The 19059-nt window shown below is 57.6% G+C and overlaps 1 protein-coding gene across 1 annotated transcript in view; it reads right to left on the bottom strand.

Moving 5' to 3' along the window:
* Positions 1–19059, bottom strand: part of FAM221B (family with sequence similarity 221 member B) — a gene marked incomplete at its 5' end in the record, with an annotated part of 82670 nt that overhangs the window by 42271 nt on the left and 21340 nt on the right. Inside the window, one exon of the mRNA XM_075585090.1 lies at positions 13321–13431. Coding sequence (XP_075441205.1) covers positions 13321–13431 — 111 coding nt within the window. The remainder of the gene's footprint in view (positions 1–13320; positions 13432–19059) is intronic.

Below are 19059 nucleotides of genomic sequence, written 5' to 3'. Positions count from 1 at the left end.
TGATACAGAGAGGGGACATATCCTGCAATCTGTCCATCCAACCACACAGGGGGCACCGTGATACAGAGAGGGGACACATCCTGCAATCTGTCCATCCAACCACACAGGGGACACCGTGATACAGCGAGGGGACATATCCTGCAATCTGTCCATCCAACCACACACGGGACACCGTGATACAGAGAGGGGACACATCCTGCAATCTGTCCATCCAGCCACACAGGGGACACCGTGATACAGAGAGGGGACATATCCTGCAATCTGTCCATCCAGCCACACAGGGGACACCGTGATACAGAGGGGGGACATATCCTGCAATCTGTCCATCCAGCCACACAGGGGACACCGTGATATAGAGAGGGGACATATCCTGCAATCTGTCCATCCAGCCACACAGGGGACACCGTGATACAGAGAGGGGACACATCCTGCAATCTATCCATCCAGCCACACAGGGGACACCGTGATACAGAGAGGGGACATATCCTGCAATCTGTCCATCCAGCCACGCAGGGGACACCGTGATACCGAGGGGACATATCCTGCAATCTGTCCATCCAGCCACACAGGGGACACCGTGATACAGAGAGGGGACATATCCTGCAATCTGTCCATCCAGCCACACAGGGGACACCGTGATACAGAGAGGGGACTTATCCTGCAATCTGTCCATCCAGCCACACAGGGGACACCGTGATACAGAGAGGGGACACATCCTGCAATCTGTCCATCCAGCCACACAGGGGACACCGTGATACAGCGAGGGGACATATCCTGCAATCTGTCAATCCAGCCACACAGGGGACACCGTGATACAGAGAGGGGACACATCCTGCAATCTGTCCATCCAGCTCCCACACAGGGGACACCGTGATACAGAGAGGGGACACATCCTGCAATCTGTCCATCCAGCCACACAGGGGACACCGTGATACAGAGAGGGGACACATCCTGCAATCTGTCCATCCAGCCACACAGGGGACACCGTGATACAGAGAGGGGACATATCCTGCAATCTGTCCATCCAGCCACACAGGGGACACCGTGGTACAGAGAGGGGACATATCCTGCAATCTGTCCATCCAGCCACACAGGGGACACCGTGATACAGAAAGGGGACACATCCTGCAATCTGTCCTTCCAACCACACAGGGGACACCGTGATACAGAGAGGGGACATGTCCTGCAATCTGTCCATCCAGCTCCCACACAGGGGACACCGTGATACAGAGAGGGGACACATCCTGCAATCTGTCCATCCAGCCACACAGGGGACACCGTGATACAGAGAGGGGACATGTCCTGCAATCTGTCCATCCAGCCACACAGGGGACACCGTGATACAGAGAGGGGACACATCCTGCAATCTGTCCATCCAGCCACACAGGGGACACCGTGATACAGAGAGGGGACATGTCCTGCAATCTGTCCATCCAGCCACACAGGGGACACCGTGATACAGAGAGGGGACATATACTGCAATCTGTCCATCCAGCCACACAGGGGACACCGTGATACAGAGAGGGGACACATCCTGCAATCTGTCCATCCAGCCACACAGGGGACACCGTGATACAGAGAGGGGACTTATCCTGCAATCTGTCCATCCATCCACACAGGGGGCACCGTGATACAGAGAGGGGACACATCCTGCAATCTGTCCATCCAGTCACACAGGGGACACCGTGATACAGAGAGGGGACATGTCCTGCAATCTGTCCATCCAGTCACACAGGGGACACCGTGATACAGAGAGGGGACATATCCTGCAATCTGTCCATCCATCCACACAGGGGACACCGTGATACCGAGGGGACATATCCTGCAATCTGTCCATCCAGCCACACAGGGGACACCGTGATACAGAGAGGGGACATATCCTGCAATCTGTCCATCCAGCCACACAGGGGACACCGTGATACCGAGGGGACATATCCTGCAATCTGTCCATCCAGCCACACAGGGGACACCGTGATACAGAGAGGGGACATATCCTGCAATCTGTCCATCCAACCACACAGGGGACACCGTGATACAGAGAGGGGACACATCCTGCAATCTGTCCATCCAGCCACACAGGGGACACCGTGATACAGAGAGGGGACATATCCTGCAATCTGTCCATCCAGCCACACAGGGGACACCGTGATACAGAGAGGGGACACATCCTGCAATCTGTCCATCCAACCACACAGGGGACACCGTGATACAGAGAGGGGACATATCCTGCAATCTGTCCATCCAACCACACAGGGGACACCGTGATACAGAGAGGGGACATATCCTGCAATCTGTCCATCCAGCCACACAGGGGACACCGTGATACAGAGAGGGGACATATCCTGCAATCTGTCCATCCAGCCACACAGGGGACACCGTGATACAGAGAGGGGACACATCCTGCAATCTGTCCATCCAACCACACAGGGGACACCGTGATACAGAGAGGGGACACATCCTGCAATCTGTCCATCCAGCCACACAGGGGACACCGTGATACAGAGAGGGGACATATCCTGCAATATGTCCATCCAGGACCACACAGGGGACACCGTGATACAGAGAGGGGACATGTCCTGCAATCTGTCCATCCAGCCACACAGGGGACACCGTGATACAGAGAGGGGACATGTCCTGCAATCTGTCCATCCAGCCACACAGGGGGCACCGTGATACAGAGAGGGGACATATCCTGCAATCTGTCCATCCAGCCACACAGGGGACACCGTGATACAGAGAGGGGACACATCCTGCAATCTGTCCATCCAGCCACACAGGGGACACCGTGATACAGAGAGGGGACATATCCTGCAATCTGTCCATCCATCCACACAGGGGACACCGTGATACAGAGAGGGGACATATCCTGCAATATGTCCATCCAGGACCACACAGGGGACACCGTGATACAGAGAGGGGACATGTCCTGCAATCTGTCCATCCAGCCACACAGGGGACACCGTGATACAGAGAGGGGACATGTCCTGCAATCTGTCCATCCAGCCACACAGGGGGCACCGTGATACAGAGAGGGGACATATCCTGCAATCTGTCCATCCAGCCACACAGGGGACACCGTGATACAGAGAGGGGACACATCCTGCAATCTGTCCATCCAGCCACACAGGGGACACCGTGATACAGAGAGGGGACATATCCTGCAATCTGTCCATCCATCCACACAGGGGACACCGTGATACAGAGAGGGGACACATCCTGCAATCTGTCCATCCAGCCACACAGGGGACACCGTGATACAGCGAGGGGACATATCCTGCAATCTGTCCATCCAGCCACACAGGGGACACCGTGATACAGAGAGGGGACATATCCTGCAATCTGTCCATCCAACCACACAGGGGACACCGTGATACAGAGAGGGGACATATCCTGCAATCTGTCCATCCAGCCACACAGGGGACACCGTGATACAGAGAGGGGACACATCCTGAAATCTGTCCATTCAGCCACACAGGGGACACCGTGATACAGAGAGGGGACATATCCTGCAATCTGTCCATCCAGCCACACAGGGGACACCGTGATACAGAGAGGGGACATATCCTGCAATCTGTCCATCCAGCCACACAGGGGACACCGTGATACAGAGAGGGGACACATCCTGCAATCTGTCCATTCAACCACACAGGGGACACCGTGATACAGAGAGGGGACATATCGTGCAATCTATCCATCCAGCCACACAGGGGACACCGTGATACCGAGGGGACATGTCCTGCAATCTGTCCATCCAGCCACACAGGGGACACCGTGATACAGAGAGGGGACATGTCCTGCAATCTGTCCATCCAGCCACACAGGGGACACCGTGATACAGAGAGGGGACATATCCTGCAATCTGTCCATCCAGCCACACAGGGGACACCGTGATACAGAGAGGGGACATATCCTGCAATCTGTCCATCCAGCCACACGGGACACCGTGATACAGAGAGGGGACACATCCTGCAATCTGTCCATCCAGCCACACAGGGGACACCATGATACAGAGAGGGGACATATCCTGCAATCTGTCCATCCAGTCACACAGGGGACACCGTGATACAGAGAGGGGACACATCCTGCAATCTGTCCATTCAGCCACACAGGGGACACCGTGATACAGAGAGGGGACATATCCTGCAATCTGTCCATCCAGCCACACAGGGGACACCGTGATACAGAGAGGGGACATATCCTGCAATCTGTCCATCCAGCCACACAGGGGACACCGTGATACAGAGAGGGGACATATCGTGCAATCTATCCATCCAGCCACACAGGGGACACCGTGATACAGAGAGGGGACATATCCTGCAATCTGTCCATCCAGCCACACAGGGGACACCGTGATACAGAGAGGGGACATATCCTGCAATCTGTCCATCCAGCCACACAGGGGACACCGTGATACCGAGGGGACATATCCTGCAATCTGTCCATCCAGCCACACAGGGGACACCGTGATACAGAGAGGGGACACATCCTGCAATCTGTCCATCCAGCCACACAGGGGACACCGTGATACAGCGAGGGGACATATCCTGCAATCTGTCCATCCAGCCACACAGGGGACACCGTGATACAGAGAGGGGACATATCCTGCAATCTGTCCATCCAGCCACACAGGGGACACCGTGATACAGAGAGGGGACATATCCTGCAATCTGTCCATCCAGCCACACAGGGGACACCGTGATACAGAGGGGACATATCCTGCAATCTGTCCATCCAGCCACACAGGGGACACCGTGATACAGAGAGAGGACATATCCTGCAATCTGTCCATCCAGCCACACAGGGGACACCGTGATACAGAGAGGGGACATATCCTGCAATCTGTCCATCCAGCCACACAGGGGACACCGTGATACAGAGAGGGGACATATCCTGCAATCTGTCCATCCAGCCACACAGGGGACACCGTGATACAGAGAGGGGACATGTCCTGCAATCTGTCCATCCAGCCACACAGGGGACACCGTGATACAGAGAGGGGACATATCCTGCAATCTGTCCATCCAACCACACAGGGGACACCGTGATACAGAGAGGGGACACATCCTGCAATCTGTCCATCCAGCCACACAGGGGACACCGTGATACAGAGAGGGGACATATCCTGCAATCTGTCCATCCAGCCACACAGGGGACACCGTGATACAGAGAGGGGACACATCCTGCAATCTGTCCATCCAACCACACAGGGGACACCGTGATACAGAGAGGGGACACATCCTGCAATCTGTCCATCCAGCCACACAGGGGACACCGTGATACAGAGAGGGGACATATCCTGCAATCTGTCCATCCAGCCACACAGGGGACACCGTGATACAGAGAGGGGACACATCCTGCAATCTGTCCATTCAACCACACAGGGGACACCGTGATACAGAGAGGGGACATATCGTGCAATCTATCCATCCAGCCACACAGGGGACACCGTGATACCGAGGGGACATGTCCTGCAATCTGTCCATCCAGCCACACAGGGGACACCGTGATACAGAGAGGGGACATGTCCTGCAATCTGTCCATCCAGCCACACAGGGGACACCGTAATACAGAGAGGGGACATATCCTGCAATCTGTCCATCCAGCCACACAGGGGACACCGTGATACAGAGAGGGGACATATCCTGCAATCTGTCCATCCAGCCACACGGGACACCGTGATACAGAGAGGGGACATATCCTGCAATCTGTCCATCCAGCCACACGGGACACCGTGATACAGAGAGGGGACACATCCTGCAATCTGTCCATCCAGCCACACAGGGGACACCATGATACAGAGAGGGGACATATCCTGCAATCTGTCCATCCAGTCACACAGGGGACACCGTGATACAGAGAGGGGACACATCCTGCAATCTGTCCATTCAGCCACACAGGGGACACCGTGATACAGAGAGGGGACACATCCTGCAATCTGTCCATCCAGCCACACAGGGGACACCGTGATACAGAGAGGGGACATATCCTGCAATCTGTCCATCCAGCCACACAGGGGACACCGTGATACAGAGAGGGGACATATCCTGCAATCTGTCCATCCAGCCACACAGGGGACACCGTGATACAGAGAGGGGACACATCCTGCAATCTGTCCATCCAGCCACACAGGGGACACCGTGATACAGCGAGGGGACATATCCTGCAATCTGTCCATCCAGCCACACAGGGGACACCGTGATACAGAGAGGGGACATATCCTGCAATCTGTCCATCCAGCCACACAGGGGACACCGTGATACAGAGAGGGGACATATCCTGCAATCTGTCCATCCAGCCACACAGGGGACACCGTGATACAGAGGGGACATATCCTGCAATCTGTCCATCCAGCCACACAGGGGACACCGTGATACAGAGAGAGGACATATCCTGCAATCTGTCCATCCAGCCACACAGGGGACACCGTGATACAGAGAGGGGACATATCCTGCAATCTGTCCATCCAGCCACACAGGGGACACCGTGATACAGAGAGGGGACATGTCCTGCAATCTGTCCATCCAGCCACACAGGGGACACCGTGATACAGAGAGGGGACATATCCTGCAATCTGTCCATCCAACCACACAGGGGACACCGTGATACAGAGAGGGGACACATCCTGCAATCTGTCCATCCAGCCACACAGGGGACACCGTGATACAGAGAGGGGACATATCCTGCAATCTGTCCATCCAGCCACACAGGGGACACCGTGATACAGAGAGGGGACATATCCTGCAATCTGTCCATCCAACCACACAGGGGACACCGTGATACAGAGAGGGGACATATCCTGCAATCTGTCCATCCAGCCACACAGGGGACACCGTGATACAGAGAGGGGACATATCCTGCAATCTGTCCATCCAGCCACACAGGGGACACCGTGATACAGAGAGGGGACACATCCTGCAATCTGTCCATCCAACCACACAGGGGACACCGTGATACAGAGAGGGGACATATCCTGCAATCTGTCCATCCAGGACCACACAGGGGACACCGTGATACAGAGAGGGGACATGTCCTGCAATCTGTCCATCCAGCCACACAGGGGACACCGTGATACAGAGAGGGGACATGTCCTGCAATCTGTCCATCCAGCCACACAGGGGGCACCGTGATACAGAGAGGGGACATATCCTGCAATCTGTCCATCCAGCCACACAGGGGACACCGTGATACAGAGAGGGGACACATCCTGCAATCTGTCCATCCAGCCACACAGGGGACACCGTGATACAGAGAGGGGACATATCCTGCAATCTGTCCATCCATCCACACAGGGGACACCGTGATACAGAGAGGGGACACATCCTGCAATCTGTCCATCCAGCCACACAGGGGACACCGTGATACAGAGAGGGGACACATCCTGCAATCTGTCCATCCAACCACACAGGGGACACCGTGATACAGAGAGGGGACATATCCTGCAATCTGTCCATCCAACCACACAGGGGACACCGTGATACAGAGAGGGGACATATCCTGCAATCTGTCCATCCAGCCACACAGGGGACACCGTGATACCGAGGGGACATATCCTGCAATCTGTCCATCCAGCCACACAGGGGACACCGTGATACAGAGAGGGGACATATCCTGCAATCTGTCCATCCAACCACACAGGGGACACCGTGATACAGAGAGGGGACACATCCTGCAATCTGTCCATCCAGCCACACAGGGGACACCGTGATACAGAGAGGGGACATATCCTGCAATCTGTCCATCCAGCCACACAGGGGACACCGTGATACAGAGAGGGGACACATCCTGCAATCTGTCCATCCAACCACACAGGGGACACCGTGATACAGAGAGGGGACATATCCTGCAATCTGTCCATCCAACCACACAGGGGACACCGTGATACAGAGAGGGGACATATCCTGCAATCTGTCCATCCAGCCACACAGGGGACACCGTGATACAGAGAGGGGACATATCCTGCAATCTGTCCATCCAGCCACACAGGGGACACCGTGATACAGAGAGGGGACACATCCTGCAATCTGTCCATCCAACCACACAGGGGACACCGTGATACAGAGAGGGGACACATCCTGCAATCTGTCCATCCAGCCACACAGGGGACACCGTGATACAGAGAGGGGACATATCCTGCAATATGTCCATCCAGGACCACACAGGGGACACCGTGATACAGAGAGGGGACATGTCCTGCAATCTGTCCATCCAGCCACACAGGGGACACCGTGATACAGAGAGGGGACATGTCCTGCAATCTGTCCATCCAGCCACACAGGGGGCACCGTGATACAGAGAGGGGACATATCCTGCAATCTGTCCATCCAGCCACACAGGGGACACCGTGATACAGAGAGGGGACACATCCTGCAATCTGTCCATCCAGCCACACAGGGGACACCGTGATACAGAGAGGGGACACATCCTGCAATCTGTCCATCCAGCCACACAGGGGACACCGTGATACAGAGAGGGGACATATCCTGCAATCTGTCCATCCAGCCACACAGGGGACACCGTGATACAGAGAGGGGACATATCCTGCAATCTGTCCATCCAACCACACAGGGGACACCGTGATACAGAGAGGGGACATATCCTGCAATCTGTCCATCCAGCCACACAGGGGACACCGTGATACAGAGAGGGGACACATCCTGAAATCTGTCCATTCAGCCACACAGGGGACACCGTGATACAGAGAGGGGACATATCCTGCAATCTGTCCATCCAGCCACACAGGGGACACCGTGATACAGAGAGGGGACATATCCTGCAATCTGTCCATCCAGCCACACAGGGGACACCGTGATACAGAGAGGGGACACATCCTGCAATCTGTCCATTCAACCACACAGGGGACACCGTGATACAGAGAGGGGACATATCGTGCAATCTATCCATCCAGCCACACAGGGGACACCGTGATACCGAGGGGACATGTCCTGCAATCTGTCCATCCAGCCACACAGGGGACACCGTGATACAGAGAGGGGACATGTCCTGCAATCTGTCCATCCAGCCACACAGGGGACACCGTGATACAGAGAGGGGACATATCCTGCAATCTGTCCATCCAGCCACACAGGGGACACCGTGATACAGAGAGGGGACATATCCTGCAATCTGTCCATCCAGCCACACGGGACACCGTGATACAGAGAGGGGACACATCCTGCAATCTGTCCATCCAGCCACACAGGGGACACCATGATACAGAGAGGGGACATATCCTGCAATCTGTCCATCCAGTCACACAGGGGACACCGTGATACAGAGAGGGGACACATCCTGCAATCTGTCCATTCAGCCACACAGGGGACACCGTGATACAGAGAGGGGACATATCCTGCAATCTGTCCATCCAGCCACACAGGGGACACCGTGATACAGAGAGGGGACATATCCTGCAATCTGTCCATCCAGCCACACAGGGGACACCGTGATACAGAGAGGGGACATATCGTGCAATCTATCCATCCAGCCACACAGGGGACACCGTGATACAGAGAGGGGACATATCCTGCAATCTGTCCATCCAGCCACACAGGGGACACCGTGATACAGAGAGGGGACATATCCTGCAATCTGTCCATCCAGCCACACAGGGGACACCGTGATACCGAGGGGACATATCCTGCAATCTGTCCATCCAGCCACACAGGGGACACCGTGATACAGAGAGGGGACACATCCTGCAATCTGTCCATCCAGCCACACAGGGGACACCGTGATACAGCGAGGGGACATATCCTGCAATCTGTCCATCCAGCCACACAGGGGACACCGTGATACAGAGAGGGGACATATCCTGCAATCTGTCCATCCAGCCACACAGGGGACACCGTGATACAGAGAGGGGACATATCCTGCAATCTGTCCATCCAGCCACACAGGGGACACCGTGATACAGAGGGGACATATCCTGCAATCTGTCCATCCAGCCACACAGGGGACACCGTGATACAGAGAGAGGACATATCCTGCAATCTGTCCATCCAGCCACACAGGGGACACCGTGATACAGAGAGGGGACATATCCTGCAATCTGTCCATCCAGCCACACAGGGGACACCGTGATACAGAGAGGGGACATATCCTGCAATCTGTCCATCCAGCCACACAGGGGACACCGTGATACAGAGAGGGGACATGTCCTGCAATCTGTCCATCCAGCCACACAGGGGACACCGTGATACAGAGAGGGGACATATCCTGCAATCTGTCCATCCAACCACACAGGGGACACCGTGATACAGAGAGGGGACACATCCTGCAATCTGTCCATCCAGCCACACAGGGGACACCGTGATACAGAGAGGGGACATATCCTGCAATCTGTCCATCCAGCCACACAGGGGACACCGTGATACAGAGAGGGGACACATCCTGCAATCTGTCCATCCAACCACACAGGGGACACCGTGATACAGAGAGGGGACACATCCTGCAATCTGTCCATCCAGCCACACAGGGGACACCGTGATACAGAGAGGGGACATATCCTGCAATCTGTCCATCCAGCCACACAGGGGACACCGTGATACAGAGAGGGGACACATCCTGCAATCTGTCCATTCAACCACACAGGGGACACCGTGATACAGAGAGGGGACATATCGTGCAATCTATCCATCCAGCCACACAGGGGACACCGTGATACCGAGGGGACATGTCCTGCAATCTGTCCATCCAGCCACACAGGGGACACCGTGATACAGAGAGGGGACATGTCCTGCAATCTGTCCATCCAGCCACACAGGGGACACCGTAATACAGAGAGGGGACATATCCTGCAATCTGTCCATCCAGCCACACAGGGGACACCGTGATACAGAGAGGGGACATATCCTGCAATCTGTCCATCCAGCCACACGGGACACCGTGATACAGAGAGGGGACATATCCTGCAATCTGTCCATCCAGCCACACGGGACACCGTGATACAGAGAGGGGACACATCCTGCAATCTGTCCATCCAGCCACACAGGGGACACCATGATACAGAGAGGGGACATATCCTGCAATCTGTCCATCCAGTCACACAGGGGACACCGTGATACAGAGAGGGGACACATCCTGCAATCTGTCCATTCAGCCACACAGGGGACACCGTGATACAGAGAGGGGACACATCCTGCAATCTGTCCATCCAGCCACACAGGGGACACCGTGATACAGAGAGGGGACATATCCTGCAATCTGTCCATCCAGCCACACAGGGGACACCGTGATACAGAGAGGGGACATATCCTGCAATCTGTCCATCCAGCCACACAGGGGACACCGTGATACAGAGAGGGGACACATCCTGCAATCTGTCCATCCAGCCACACAGGGGACACCGTGATACAGCGAGGGGACATATCCTGCAATCTGTCCATCCAGCCACACAGGGGACACCGTGATACAGAGAGGGGACATATCCTGCAATCTGTCCATCCAGCCACACAGGGGACACCGTGATACAGAGAGGGGACATATCCTGCAATCTGTCCATCCAGCCACACAGGGGACACCGTGATACAGAGGGGACATATCCTGCAATCTGTCCATCCAGCCACACAGGGGACACCGTGATACAGAGAGAGGACATATCCTGCAATCTGTCCATCCAGCCACACAGGGGACACCGTGATACAGAGAGGGGACATATCCTGCAATCTGTCCATCCAGCCACACAGGGGACACCGTGATACAGAGAGGGGACATGTCCTGCAATCTGTCCATCCAGCCACACAGGGGACACCGTGATACAGAGAGGGGACATATCCTGCAATCTGTCCATCCAACCACACAGGGGACACCGTGATACAGAGAGGGGACACATCCTGCAATCTGTCCATCCAGCCACACAGGGGACACCATGATACAGAGAGGGGACATATCCTGCAATCTGTCCATCCAGCCACACAGGGGACACCGTGATACAGAGAGGGGACATATCCTGCAATCTGTCCATCCAACCACACAGGGGACACCGTGATACAGAGAGGGGACATATCCTGCAATCTGTCCATCCAGCCACACAGGGGACACCGTGATACAGAGAGGGGACATATCCTGCAATCTGTCCATCCAGCCACACAGGGGACACCGTGATACAGAGAGGGGACACATCCTGCAATCTGTCCATCCAACCACACAGGGGACACCGTGATACAGAGAGGGGACATATCCTGCAATCTGTCCATCCAGGACCACACAGGGGACACCGTGATACAGAGAGGGGACATGTCCTGCAATCTGTCCATCCAGCCACACAGGGGACACCGTGATACAGAGAGGGGACATGTCCTGCAATCTGTCCATCCAGCCACACAGGGGGCACCGTGATACAGAGAGGGGACATATCCTGCAATCTGTCCATCCAGCCACACAGGGGACACCGTGATACAGAGAGGGGACACATCCTGCAATCTGTCCATCCAGCCACACAGGGGACACCGTGATACAGAGAGGGGACATATCCTGCAATCTGTCCATCCATCCACACAGGGGACACCGTGATACAGAGAGGGGACACATCCTGCAATCTGTCCATCCAGCCACACGGGGGACACCGTGATACAGAGAGGAGACACATCATGCAATCTGTCCATCCAGCCACACAGGGGACACCGTGATACAGAGAGGGGACATATCCTGCAATCTGTCCATCCAGCCACACAGGGGACACCGTGATACAGAGAGGGGACACATCCTGCAATCTGTCCATCCAGCCACACAGGGGGCACCGTGATACCGAGGGGACATGTCCTGCAATCTGTCCATCCAGCCACGCAGGGGACTCCGTGATACAGAGAGGGGACATATCGTGCAATCTGTCCATCCAGCTCCTGCACACTGTGTCCCTGGGACACACACACAGCAGCTCCTGCACACGGTGTACCTGGGACACACACACGGTGTACCTGGGACACACACACGGTGTACCTGGGACACACACGTTGTACCTGGGACACACACACACGGTGTACCTGGGACACACACACGGTGTACCTGGGGGACACACACACACGGTGTACCTGGGACACACACACGGTGTACCTGGTACACACACACACGGTGTACCTGGGACACACACACGGTGTACCTGGGACACACACACGTGTACCTGGGACACACACACACGGTGTACCTGGGACACACACACACGGTGTACCTGGGACACACACACGGTGTACCTGGGACACACACACATGTGTACCTGGGACACACACACACGGTGTACCTGGGACACACACACGGTGTACCTGGGACACACACACGGTGTACCTGGGACACACACACGTGTACCTGGGGGACACACACACGGTGTACCTGTGTAAATCTTGTGCTCTTTCAGCAGGTGACCACAGAAACACTTGGAGTTTTGCCCCACGCGGATGCAGTCCCAAATGTCCTCCGGGCACCGCCAGCCAATGTACAGCCCTGCACACATAACACCTCACAGTTAGCATGGGATGGGCCCTTTATATTAACGGTGTCTGATATAAGTATCATGTACCTCTCCTAGCTTGGATATCACCCGCGGTGTCCCGCAAGGCTCTGTTCTGGGGCCCCTCTGTATCTCCCCACAGCTTATAAGGAACCCTCAGTACACATGTATGCAGACGACAAAATCCTATATGCACACAGCCATAGCCTCTCTGACCTTCAACACATACTTCAGTCTGACTTTTTCAGACTTGAAAATTGGATTTCCCCCCAAAAAACTGTTTTTAAACACTGACAAGACGGTAACAATGGTATTTGGGTCCAAGGCTACATTTCTAAAGCTCCAATGAAGTTGCTACAGATCAGAACCATCAGCTCCTGGACCCGTGTATTGTGCATGCATTACTGTGCCATGTAATAAATATGTTGTACCCTTTCCAGGAGTGCTGGCAAGGGGAGAGGATCAGGCTGTGGGCCAGGAGGGAGTGCTAGCAAGGGGAGAGGACCAGGCTGTGAGCCAGGAGTGCTGGCAAGTGGAGAGGACCAGGCTGTGAGCCAGGAGTGCTGGCAAGGGGAGAGGACCAGGCTGTGAGCCAGGAGTGCTGGCAAGGAGAGAGGACCAGGCTGTGAGCCAGGAGGGAGTGCTAGCAAGGGGAGAGGACCAGGCTGTGAGCCAGGAGTGCTGGCAAGGGGAGAGGACCAGGCTGTGAGCCAGGAAGGAGTGCTAGCAAGGGGAGAGGACCAGGCTGTGAGCCAGGAGGGAGTGCTAGCAAGGGGAGAGGACCAGGCTGTGAGCCAGGAGTGCTGGCAAGGGGAGAGGACCAGGCTGTGAGCCAGGAGTGCTAGCAAGGGGAGAGGACCAGGCTGTGAGCCAGGAGGGAGTGCTAGCAAGGGGAGAGGACCAGGCTGTGGGCCAGGAGGGAGTGCTAGCAAGTGGAGAGGACCAGGCTGTGGGCCAGGAGGGAGTGCTAGCAAGTGGAGAGGACCAGGCTGTGAGCCAGGAGTGCTAGCAAGGGGAGAGGACCAGGCTGTGAGCCAGGAGTGCTAGCAAGAGGAGACGACCAGGCTGTGAGCCAGGAGTGCTAGCAAGTGGAGAGGACCAGGCTGTGAGCCAGGAGTGCTAGAAAGTGGAGAGGACCAGGCTGTGAGCCAGGAGTGCTGGCAAGGGGAGAGGACCAGGCTGTGAGCCAGGAGTGCTGGCAAGGGGAGAGGACCAGGCTGTGAGCCAGGAGTGCTGGCAAGGGGAGAGGACCAGGCTGTGAGCCAGGAGTGCTGGCAAGTGGAGAGGACCAGGCTGTGAGCCAGGAGTGCTGGCAAGGGGAGAGGACCAGGCTGTGAGCCAGGAGTGCTGGCAAGGGGAGAGGACCAGGCTGTGAGCCAGGAGTGCTGGCAAGGGGAGAGGACCAGGCTGTGAGCCAGGAGTGCTGGCAAGTGGAGAGGACCAGGCTGTGAGCCAGGAGTGCTGGCAAGGGGAGAGGACCAGGCTGTGAGCCAGGAGTGCTGGCAAGGGGAGAGGACCAGGCTGTGAGCCAGGAGTGCTAGCAAGGGGAGAGGACCAGGCTGTGAGCCAGGAGTGCTAGCAAGGGGAGAGGACCAGGCTGTGAGCCAGGAGTGCTAGCAAGGGGAGAGGACCAGGCTGTGAGCCAGGAGTGCAAGCAAGGGGAGAGGACCAGGCTGTGAGCCAGGAGTGCTAGCAAGGGGAGAGGACCAGGCTGTGAGCCAGGAGTGCTAGCAAGGGGAGAGGACCAGGCTGTGAGCCAGGAGTGCTAGCAAGGGGAGAGGACCAGGCTGTGAGCCAGGACTGCTAGCAAGGGGAGAGGACCAGGCTGTGAGCCAGGAGTGCTGGCAAGGGGAGAGGACCAGGCTGTGAGCCAGGAGTGCTAGCAAGGGGAGAGGACCAGGCTGTGAGCCAGGAGTGCTGGCAAGTGGAGAGGACCAGGCTGTGAGCCAGGAGTGCTAGCAAGGGGAGAGGACCAGGCTGTGGGCCAGGAGTGCTAGCAAGGGGAGAGGACCAGGCTGTGAGCCAGGAGTGCTAGCAAGGGGAGAGGACCAGGCTGTGAGCCAGGAGTGCTAGCAAGGGGAGACGACCAGGCTGTGAGCCAGGAGTGCTAGCAAGTGGAGAGGACCAGGCTGTGAGCCAGGAGTGCTAGCAAGTGGAGAGGACCAGGCTGTGAGCCAGGAGTGCTGGCAAGGGGAGAGGACCAGGCTGTGAGCCAGGAGTGCTGGCAAAGGGAGAGGACCAGGCTGTGAGCCAGGAGTGCTGGCAAGGGGAGAGGACCAGGCTGTGAGCCAGGAGTGCTGGCAAGTGGAGAGGACCAGGCTGTGAGCCAGGAGTGCTGGCAAGCGGAGAGGACCAGGCTGTGAGCCAGGAGTGCTGGCAAGGGGAGAGGACCAGGCTGTGAGCCAGGAGTGCTAGCAAGGGGAGAGGACCAGGCTGTGAGCCAGGAGTGCTAGCAAGGGGAGAGGACCAGGCTGTGAGCCAGGAGTGCTAGCAAGGGGAGAGGACCAGGCTGTGAGCCAGGAGTGGAAGCAAGGGGAGAGGACCAGGCTGTGAGCCAGGAGTGCTAGCAAGGGGAGAGGACCAGGCTGTGAGCCAGGAGTGCTAGCAAGGGGAGAGGACCAGGCTGTGAGCCAGGAGTGCTAGCAAGGGGAGAGGACCAGGCTGTGAGCCAGGAGTGCTGGCAAGGGGAGAGGACCAGGCTGTGAGCCAGGAGTGCTAGCAAGGGGAGAGGACCAGGCTGTGAGCCAGGAGTGCTGGCAAGTGGAGAGGACCAGGCTGTGAGCCAGGAGTGCTAGCAAGGGGAGAGGACCAGGCTGTGGGCCAGGAGTGCTAGCAAGGGGAGAGGACCAGGCTGTGAGCCAGGAGTGCTAGCAAGGGGAGAGGACCAGGCTGTGAGCCAGGAGTGCTGGCAAGGGGAGAGGACCAGGCTGTGAGCCAGGAGTGCTGGCAAGTGGAGAGGACCAGGCTGTGAGCCAGGAGTGCTGGCAAGGGGAGAGGACCAAGCTGTGGGCCAGGAGGGAGTGCTGGCAAGGGGAGAGGACCAGGCTGTGAGCCAGGAGTGCTAGCAAGGGGAGAGGACCAGGCTGTGAGCCAGGAGGGAGTGCTAGCAAGGGGAGAGGACCAGGCTGTGAGCCAGGAGTGCTAGCAAGGGGAGAGGACCAGGCTGTGAGCCAGGAGTGCTGGCAAGTGGAGAGGACCAGGCTGTGAGCCAGGAGTGCTAGCAAGGGGAGAGGACCAGGCTGTGAGCCAGGAGTGCTGGCAAGAGGAGAGGACCAGGCTGAGCCAGGAGTGCTAGCAAGGGGAGAGGACCAGGCTGTGAGCCAGGAGTGCTAGCAAGGGGAGAGGACCAGGCTGTGAGCCAGGAGTGCTGGCAAGGGGAGAGGACCAGGCTGTGAGCCAGGAGTGCTGGCAAGTGGAGAGGACCAGGCTGTGAGCCAGGAGTGCTGGCAAGGGGAGAGGACCAGGCTGTGAGCCAGGAGTGCTGGCAAGGGGAGAGGACCAGGCTGTGAGCCAGGAGTGCTAGCAAGGGGAGAGGACCAGGCTGTGAGCCAGGAGTGCTAGCAAGGGGAGAGGACCAGGCTGTGAGCCAGGAGTGGAAGCAAGGGGAGAGGACCAGGCTGTGAGCCAGGAGTGCTAGCAAGGGGAGAGGACCAGGCTGTGAGCCAGGAGTGCTAGCAAGGGGAGAGGACCAGGCTGTGAGCCAGGAGTGCTAGCAAGGGGAGAGGACCAGGCTGTGAGCCAGGAGTGCTGGCAAGGGGAGAGGACCAGGCTGTGAGCCAGGAGTGCTAGCAAGGGGAGAGGACCAGGCTGTGAGCCAGGAGTGCTGGCAAGTGGAGAGGACCAGGCTGTGAGCCAGGAGTGCTAGCAAGGGGAGAGGACCAGGCTGTGGGCCAGGAGTGCTAGCAAGGGGAGAGGACCAGGCTGTGAGCCAGGAGTGCTAGCAAGGGGAGAGGACCAGGCTGTGAGCCAGGAGTGCTGGCAAGGGGAGAGGACCAGGCTGTGAGCCAGGAGTGCTGGCAAGTGGAGAGGACCAGGCTGTGAGCCAGGAGTGCTGGCAAGGGGAGAGGACCAAGCTGTGGGCCAGGAGGGAGTGCTGGCAAGGGGAGAGGACCAGGCTGTGAGCCAGGAGTGCTAGCAAGGGGAGAGGACCAGGCTGTGGGCCAGGAGTGCTGGCAAGGGGAGAGGACCAGGCTGTGAGCCAGGAGGGAGTGCTAGCAAGGGGAGAGGACCAGGCTGTGAGCCAGGAGTGCTAGCAAGGGGAGAGGACCAGGCTGTGAGCCAGGAGTGCTGGCAAGTGGAGAGGACCAGGCTGTGAGCCAGGAGTGCTGGCAAGGGGAGAGGACCAGGCTGTGAGCCAGGAGTGCTGGCAAGAGGAGAGGACCAGGCTGAGCCAGGAGTGCTAGCAAGGGGAGAGGACCAGGCTGTGAGCCAGGAGTGCTGGCAAGGGGAGAGGACCAGGCTGTGAGCCAGGAGTGCTGGCAAGTGGAGAGGACCAGGCTGTGAGCCAGGAGTGCTGGCAAGGGGAGAGGACCAGGCTGTGAGCCAGGAGTGCTGGCAAGGGGAGAGGACAAGGCTGAGCCAGGAGTGCTAGCAAGGGGAGAGGACCAGGCTGTGAGCCAGGAGTGCTGGCAAGGGGAGAGGACCAGGCTGTGAGCCAGGAGTGCTGGCAAGGGGAGAGGACCAGGCTGTGAGCCAGGAGTGCTAGCAAGGGGAGACGACCAGGCTGTGAGCCAGGAGTGCTAGCAAGGGGAGAGGACCAGGCTGTGAGCCAGGAGTGCTGGCAAGGGGAGAGGACCAGGCTGTGAGCCAGGAGTGCTGGCAAGTGGAGAGGACCAGGCTGTGAGCCAGGAGTGCTAGCAAGGGGAGAGGACCAGGCTGTGAGCCAGGAGTGCTGGCAAGGGGAGAGGACCAGGCTGTGAGCCAGGAGTGCTAGCAAGGGGAGAGGACCAGGCTGTGAGCCAGGAGTGCTGGCAAGGGGAGAGGACCAGGCTGTGAGCCAGGAATGCTGGCAAGGGGAGAGGACCAGGCTGTGAGCCAGGAGTGCTGGCAAGGGGAGAGGACCAGGCTGTGAGCCAGGAGGGAGTGCTAGCAAGGGGAGAGGACCAGGCTGTGAGCCAGGAGTGCTGGCAAGGGGAGAGGACCAGGCTGTGAGCCAGGAGTGCTGGCAAGTGGAGAGGACCAGGCTGTGAGCCAGGAGTGCTGGCAAGGGGAGAGGACCAGGCTGTGAGCCAGGAGTGCTGGCAAGTGGAGAGGACCAGGCTGTGAGCCAGGAGTGCTGGCAAGGGGAGAGGACCAGGCTGTGAGCCAGGAAGGAGTGCTAGCAAGGGGAGAGGACCAGGCTGTGAGCCAGGAGTGCTAGCAAGGGGAGAGGACCAGGCTGTGAGCCAGGAGTGCTAGCAAGGGGAGAGGACCAGGCTGTGAGCCAGGAGTGCTGGCAAGGGGAGAGGACCAGGCTGTGAGCCAGGAGTGCTAGCAAGGGGAGAGGACCAGGCTGTGAGCCAGGAGTGCTGGCAAGTGGAGAGGACCAGGCTGTGGGCCAGGAGGGAGTGCTAGCAAGGGGAGAGGACCAGGCTGTGAGCCAGGAGTGCTAGCAAGTGGAGAGGACCAGGCTGTGAGCCAGG

The sequence above is a fragment of the Ascaphus truei genome, unplaced genomic scaffold, assembly GCF_040206685.1.
Source record: "Ascaphus truei isolate aAscTru1 unplaced genomic scaffold, aAscTru1.hap1 HAP1_SCAFFOLD_926, whole genome shotgun sequence".
NCBI classification, from domain to species: Eukaryota; Metazoa; Chordata; class Amphibia; order Anura; family Ascaphidae; genus Ascaphus; species Ascaphus truei.
The sequence above is the reverse complement of the archived record's forward strand: the minus strand, read 5'-3'. Positions and strand labels throughout refer to the sequence as shown.